General features: G+C 35.8%; 1 protein-coding gene across 1 annotated transcript; it reads left to right on the top strand.

Annotated features, from left to right (window-relative positions):
- Positions 1-1,535: 1,535 nt before the first annotated feature.
- LOC149539200 (NADPH--cytochrome P450 reductase 1-like) lies at positions 1,536-7,937 on the top strand. The gene is made up of 17 exons (XM_089800520.1): positions 1,536-2,448; positions 2,872-2,934; positions 3,121-3,197; positions 3,391-3,448; positions 3,551-3,634; positions 3,758-3,794; positions 3,895-3,964; positions 4,148-4,339; positions 4,434-4,526; positions 4,926-5,157; positions 5,713-5,796; positions 6,005-6,156; positions 6,241-6,337; positions 6,453-6,683; positions 6,927-7,049; positions 7,241-7,354; positions 7,472-7,937. The coding sequence occupies exons 1-17, from the start codon at positions 2,068-2,070 to the stop codon at positions 7,550-7,552; spliced, it is 2,169 nt and encodes a 722-aa protein (XP_089656646.1). The 5' UTR covers positions 1,536-2,067; the 3' UTR covers positions 7,553-7,937.
- Positions 7,938-7,963: the final 26 nt, after the last annotated feature.

Raw genomic sequence — 7,963 nt, 5'->3', positions numbered from 1 at the left:
TGTATGATGTTTTGTTATGCAGTATTGGTATTGGGTTGAGTGTTCTTTCTTTTGGAGTATCTTATCTTCTTGAGTAGTATGTGTTACCTTTGAGGTAGTTTTGGCTCTTAGGATTCCTATCCTAGGAATGTTTTATGTTTGGTTAGCCATTTGTGGATCATTCATTATCTTCTCTGCACGATGGGAGTGGAAGTCTGATTAGGTAACCACGCGGTCAGGAGGTAGTGTCTTCTTACCATTTGGGTCCCCTTACATTTCCATCTGTTGGATGTTCGGTGATGCAATTGTACCATTATTATTCTTCTTCTTATCTTGAAGACTTCTATTCATTTGATGTATCTATGTATCATGCGTTTTAAGATCCTATGAGATATTGTATTGTATATTGATGTATTTGTATCTATTTTCACATACACTGTGACATGTGTAGTAGATGTTATTTATTAGATGCGCTTTCATATTATTAGTGGTACTTATGCATTTGCTTATATGACTATGTATGTGTTTATTCATTTTATGATTATGGACAATGTAATTGAGACTTAAACTTATTAATAAAACTTTCTTAAATGTGACTCAATGTGAAGGAACCCTTGAGGAATTGAAATTGTATTTGTAATTGATTACGTGTTCTTGATGTGTATGTATATATTGCTTCCGTATTATTGTTACTTTGATGTTGTTTAAACATTAAAAAAAAATGTTCAATAAACTTTGTAACATATTAGGTTTATTTCTTTTGGGTTCCCAAGCAGGGCATTACATTAAAGGTTTAAAATATGTTGAAGAGTCATAAGCGATAAGGTGATAACATATGTGTCATAGGTGATGCATGATTGAAAAGGTCCCAGGTGGTTAATGTTGTGAGGGGTCCTAGGAGATGAATGAAGGAGTTAAGTGATGAAGGAATGATCGAGTGATGAAGTTATACTTGGTTAGCTTGACATAATGATGGTGGCAAAAATATCATTATTTAGGTGTCTACACTTACAATAACGAAGTAAAAATGATTTAGATCATATAATCATCAGTCTATTGGGAAAATTAAAGATTTTGTTGTCCCTAGTCACTTCCTCATCTATAAAGTTTGTATTTTCATGTGATCAACGTGAAAAGAACTTGCCCATAGTAATCTAGAGTCCTCTAAAGATATTCATAATCATCAATATAGGGAATCAACTAAGAAAAACAAAAAAAAACATATGCACATGATATCATATCAAATCGACAACTAAGAATTAACTCTAACTCATCAAACTAAACTAAACTTAACCCTTCATAGAACTAAATTAACTATTAAATGATCAGAGTGAAATATAATAAAAGATCTTTCATTAATAATCTCATTACTTTCAAACTAGACACAATCTTTTTTAAAATAAAATACCGTATCTTTCTACACATTGACATTCCAAATGAATATATAATATTTGTTGTACAAGATCTCTATTATCGATTATTTCTCCCATCACATCTGCAAACAACAATACGTAGAATTATATATATATATACACACATATATATATAATTAATGTGTAACGTGTCAAATTAAATGCTCTTAAAGGGGAATATAAGAGCGTTTTGTCCTCATTCCCATATAAAGATTCTAGCCCGCGATCAAACAAAATGGGGCAACAAATGCTTCCAAAGCACAGCATCATTTTGTTGAAGGGACTTTTTCCAAAGATCCCAAGATCAGCTTGACTCTGACCATAATCCATCATTTTAAAACCCAATGGAAAATGGCGGAATTCAATTCAAAGGCCTCCTCAAATCCTTAGTCAAATCTGCCTCCTGGGCGCTCTGTTGAACAGGAGATTGCAATTTACTCCACAGAAACAATTCACAGGCAATCGAAGAAGCAATTTACAGGAGATTGAGAAACAATTTACAGGAGACTGAAGAAACAATTCACAGGCAATCAAAAAAGCAATTTACAGGAGATCGAAGAAGCAATTTACAGGAGACTGAGGAAATAATTTGAAGGTGATTGAAGAAGCAATTTACAGGAGATTGCAGTACACCTAGAAGAAGCAATTCAGAGGAGATTGCAAATCACCTAACAGAATGGGAAGTGTGCTGTCATTAAGCGCTGATTCTCTGCGATCCTCTGTGGAGACGACCACCTCAGTTTACGACAAGTCTGAGCTTGTGAGGATGTGGACGCTTTTGAATGATGGAAACAAAGGGGATTTCACTGCATTGTCTTCGAAAATTTTGAATCCGTCGACTTTCCATGGCTCCTTTTTTGTGCTCGGATTTACTGTGCTGCTTGGGTTGATTCTTGGAATTTTTCTGCTCCGTCGGCCCCGGTCCCGCGGTAATAAGGTGGAATCCAAGGTTAAAAGGTCCAAGATTGAGGTTACTCCTGTTGAGGTGAAGAATGACAAGAAGAAAGTTAGTTTGTTTTTTGGCACGCAGACTGGAACAGCCGAACGATTTGCTAAGGTAAGTTTAAATTTGTCATTTATTTGTTTACAATTTCTGTTTTGAGAATGATGTTTGAATATTATTTGATAAATGTGCTGAAATGTAGCCCAATTTTTATTAGTGTTTTGTTTGACCGATGACATGACGCTTGGAATTTGTAATTTATCTGAAAATGTGTCCGAATTTGAGTTTTATTTTTAATATTTCTCGATTTGAAGGAGAATGAAGCTGAAACTTAATTGTGTGGCATCCTTCCATTTTAAATTTTGAATTTAAACTTAGATGCAACTGAGTTTTTTATATTATTTAGAAATCGTCTGAAGTATTTTTAAGTGTTACGGATGCGTTTTGAATATTACTTCATTTGAATTTGTAATCAAAATTCATTCGAAATTTAAGCCTTGCTCAACCAACACGAGCTTTTCTTTCTTTCTATTTCAGGCAATTGCAGAGGAAGGACTAGTAAGGTACAATGGCGAAGTGGATTTCAAGGCAATCGATCTAGTAAGCATGCTTTTCTGAGAATATTTATATTATTCTGATCTCTATGGCACTAGACCTATATTTGAACTGAGGAACACATAATACACCTGCCGTGCTGCATGGAGTACTCGCATGTCACAGCACTAGTGCCTTGGATAATTCATAATACCATAAAATTTAATCTATCTTCTATTCTTTTTGCTGCAGGAGGATTATGCTCAGGAAGGTGAGGAATATGCAGAAAAATTAACACGAGAAAGATTTGTCATATTTACTCTTGCAACGTAAGTATTAAGGGCACATTCATATTTTTTACGCTGCTTGGAGAGGGCAACCTTTCAAGAAACTATTAATACAGTTGACCAATAAGAGAGGAAGGTTTATTATTTGACTCGTACAATAGGTCTGTGCTTGATCAAATAATATATTTTGAAGCTATGGAAAAACGCTGATCTCGTTGCATTTTCTTATTTTCAGATATGGAGATGGTGAACCTACAGATAATGCTACAAGATTTTACAATTGGCTCACAAGGGTAAATAATTGTGATTGGTTCAATGATTAGCATTTTTCCAAAAGCTTGGATGCTTCAAATTGCGTTTTCAGAGTTAATAATTAGATTGATCTTCCATTCCAGGAAGCGGGAAATGGAACTCGGTTTTCAGAACTTAGCTATGCAGTCTTTGGTCTTGGAAACAGACAATATGAGCATTTCAACAAGGTAAACCCTTAGGACTTTGTCTCAGTACTACAAATGATACATAATCTAGTCTGGAAGGCTCATTATGATTTTATGTTTACAACCCTCATTTATTTTTTCCACTTTAATTTCTGTGATTCGCAGGTGGGCTTGGTAGTTGATGAGTCACTTGCCAATCAAGGTATGCATTTTTGACATGCACTTTAAGATTGTATTGTGTTGATTTTCGTTCATTTTTAGGTTGAATTAGTTTTAATTTGTGTTCAACGCATGATTTCCAGGGGCCAAACGCTTGCTCACTTGTGGTCTTGGAGATGATGACAAAATGATTGAGGATGATTTCACTGCCTGGTATGTCCTGAATTAGTCGAATTATTTTGCACAAAGAGAAAGTGGTTTTAGACAAATTGAAATAGTAGTTTGTCAAACCAATTAACAGACAAATTACTGCTTAAAAAACCATTGGAAGCTGTGAGGTTTCAAAACCACGCAATCCTATCTTGGTTCTCAAAATTTGCTACTTTTCTTCTTCAGGAAAGAGCAATTGTGGCCAGAACTAGATGGTGTGCTTCGAGGAGAGGATGATCAACCTGTCTGCACTACCCCATACTTGGCTGTTATTCCACAGTATCATATTGTTGAGCACGACAAAGATACAGTAGTTCAGGAATCATATAGTGTTGAAGCTAATGATGGCGCTAATCATGATGTTCATAACCCCTACAGGTATGACTATAATGTAAGATATTTCTATTACGTATATAACTCATTAATTTACAAGAAACAGATGTTCATTAAAATTGCTATATTTTGCTTGCAGAGCCACTGTTGTCATACGGAAAGAACTTCACACGCCTATATCAGATCGCTCATGCACTCATCTTGAATTCGATATTACTGGATCAGGCTTAAGGTGAGCATAGACCTACTTTCAACCTTGAAAAATTTAAATCATTATAAACTTCTAATTAGTTGAAACGAAAAGGTACAAAGATATACAGTGCAGCGTACTGGTTAATACACATCATCCTTTGATAAATACGAGTATTGCTGCAAGATATCAAGAACAATATCATTTCCTTCATCTTTGTCCACATTTCTCCTTTAAATTCCACATAAATCTCTGGATTTTGAAATAAGGGTGAACTTTATTAAATGACAAATAATTTTTGTTTTTAGATTTCTACAAAAGTAATGTGAATGAGTTTTCTGTGCACCAAAATTTGACTGGGTTTCAACTTTCCAATGTGTTAGATATAAGCAATTAGGGTAAGCTAGAAGGACTCAATGCCCGTATTCTTTTCTTTTGCAGTTATGAGGCTGGGGATCATGTTGGAGTATATGCAGAAAACACCATAGAAACAGTTGAAACAGCTGCCAGGCTTCTCGGATACCCTATTGATATGATAATATCACTCCACAAAGAAACTGAAACAGGGGAGCCTGTTCCTGGATGTAGTTCTCTCTCTGCCCCTTTCCCGGGCCCTTGCACTTTGCAGACAGCATTAGCTCGATATGCAGACCTACTCAACCCCCCTCGAAAAGTAAGTGGATTATATCTTCCTCTTTTTAAACTTTAACAAGTTCAAGAAATCTTTGTATGTTTCTGAGTTCAATTGTGTTGTTGTTTTTTGCATCAAGGTTTCGGATCAGCCTCTGTAATCCATCATCAGGATGAATGATAGAGATTATTCATTCCTTTTGTTCTCTATGATTCATCCTGATGATGGATCATCCAATGTAATCTGAATTGTTGATACAAAAAACAGCAAGACATTTGAATCCAGAAACATACAAAGATCATCTAGGAATTGTGGAAATTTACTCTCTCTCAAGTCCAAGAAAATTGAAACCCTATTTTTTTAATAGTTTGAGACTACAGAGCATTTCTTCAACATAAGCAACTTGTGTTCATATTTATCTGTAAAAGAATCATTACATCTATATTGTATCTCAATCTGACGATCCCAAATATTCTTTATACTCTTATCTTGCATTTCAACTTGCAAGACTCTGAATTTCTAGCAATAATCTTTAGGACCGAAGATTTACACTGTGAAACAATCGAAAGCATAATACACATTTGGTTTCCTTTCCAGGGGTCTCTTCCAGCATTAGCGGCATATGCAGCTGATCCCAAGGAAGCAGAACGTTTAAAATACCTATCTTCCCCAGAAGGAAAGGTATGTTTTCTTTTGGGGCCAATCTGTTGCATGCAAACTTGTCATAATTCAATAGGGCCAGTAGATTTTTGGAATTGCTTCAAATTAAAACAAAGTAAGTTTTGCATATCGAGTGTAACTGTAAATTCTTGCTCTTCACGTCATTACTTTCAAATTTCAAGTTCAGTGTTGTCTGTCGATTGAAAGATTGTCTTGCTCCCACTATCAGGATGAGTACTCCCAATGGATCTTATCATGCCAAAGGAGTCTTCTAGAAGTTCTTGCTGAGTTTCCATCAGTGAAGGTTCCCCTAGGAGTATTTTTTGGTGCCATTGCTCCCCGTTTACAACCACGTTTCTATTCCATCTCATCAGCTTCAAGGTAATGGTTTGAAATTGAAGATTTCTTCTTTTTCTTCCTTGTAATCCTACAGACTCATGATAGATTGCTGTTGTATTTTGACAGTTTCGCACAAAACAGAGTCCATGTTACATGTGCTCTAGTCCATGGCCCTAGCCCTACAGGACGTATACACCAGGGCGTGTGCTCCACATGGATGAAGGTAATATAATCACAAGAAATCCACATTTACCCCCAGTTGAAAACATTCTTCAGAATCTTCTACCCAATAAAGTTCAAAATGATGGCTAATGAATTTCCTTTTTGTTTATCTGCAGAATTCCACTCCTTGCGCAGAATCTACAGATAGCTGTAGCTGGGCACCGATTTTTATTAGGAAATCAAACTTCAAGCTTCCTTCCGATCCTATGATTCCAATCATCATGGTCGGTCCTGGCACAGGCATTGCACCGTTCAGAGGTTTCCTCCAGGAAAGAGCTTCTCTGCAAAAATCCGGTTTGCAACTCGGAACAGCTGTCCTGTATTTTGGATGCAGAAACAGCAAAATGGTAACGGTTCCTCGTTCTCCTTAGGTTTTCATTGATTAATGCTCATTCGATGAAATAGTGTGACTGTACTCTCTCACCCAGAAATGAAGCTAAATTTTTATGATAATTTGTTGTAAATGTGTAAATTTAATGTCATTTGTATTTGTGTAATTATAGGATCTTGATGAAGTCACATGATTCTATATATTTGTAATTAGTGTTACCAATCTACAGTTCTATTTTGCTAATAGTCTGAACATGCAGGACTTCATCTATGAGGAGGAACTAAACCAATATGTTGAAGAAGGCGTTCTCTCTAGATTAAACGTAGCCTTCTCCAGAGAAGGTGCCCAAAAAGAATATGTGCAGCACAGAATTCTAAAAGAGGTGAACACATTCAAAACCCTTACTTATAATGTAACCATCAGCTTCACCATTGTCATTGTATCGCATGAATATGTTCTGAAATTTCCCATGCTTTGGCCGAGGATCAGATATACGGAAAAAGTGAAATAATGTGACATGCATATTGAAAATATTCTGTGGAAGTGTAGCTCACATTTACTTGCTGGATACAGGCTAGCTATTTATGGGAGCTCATTTCTCACGGAGGCTATTTTTATGTATGTGGTGATGCAAAGGGCATGGCAAAAGATGTTCATCAGGCTTTGCTGAACATTATTCAACAGCAGGTAAATCTTGTTATGAATGCATTAAAGGAAAGTTCTAACAAAAATTAATTCATTTTAAAACCAGCTAACATCCTTACCCTGTTAAATGATACTGATAACGATTTTTCTACATTGCAGAAGTCAGTGGGTAGCAGTGAAGCAGATTCGGTATTGAAGAAATTTCAATCAGAAGGAAGGTATTTAAGGGATGTATGGTAAATAAACCCTTCAAAGATTGTCAGAAGCACTAATATAAGATACTTGGACTAGAAACCTGGTTGTAGCCAGCAAATTCGACTGGAGGCTGTCAACTTTAGGATTTTAAAATGTAGAACGAGTTTTCAGTAATGATTCTTGTTCACTCGTCAGTGCCTTTGAGGGCTACTTGTAAGCTAAGTTATTCTTTTATAGGCTAAGCTCTATTTGTTTAATTTCTTGTAACTCCATAGCTTCAGTCTGGGAGCAAATTCCAAAATGACATGGAAGTTTTATGTAGCTTGGAGGAAGCATTCTATTTCTATCACCAGAAACTACACTTAAAATTGTGTCATTATAATATCGGATCACATGAATAGATAATGGTTAGAGCATCAAGATTTACATATGGGATAAGTATAAGCAATCATCATC

This window comes from Cupressus sempervirens, chromosome 9 (assembly GCF_028749045.1).
Source record: "Cupressus sempervirens isolate cs-2001-9-10 chromosome 9, ASM2874904v1, whole genome shotgun sequence".
Classification (NCBI taxonomy): Eukaryota; Viridiplantae; Streptophyta; class Pinopsida; order Cupressales; family Cupressaceae; genus Cupressus; species Cupressus sempervirens.
Note: the sequence above shows the minus strand (reverse complement) of the source record. Positions and strands in the feature narration are given on the sequence as shown.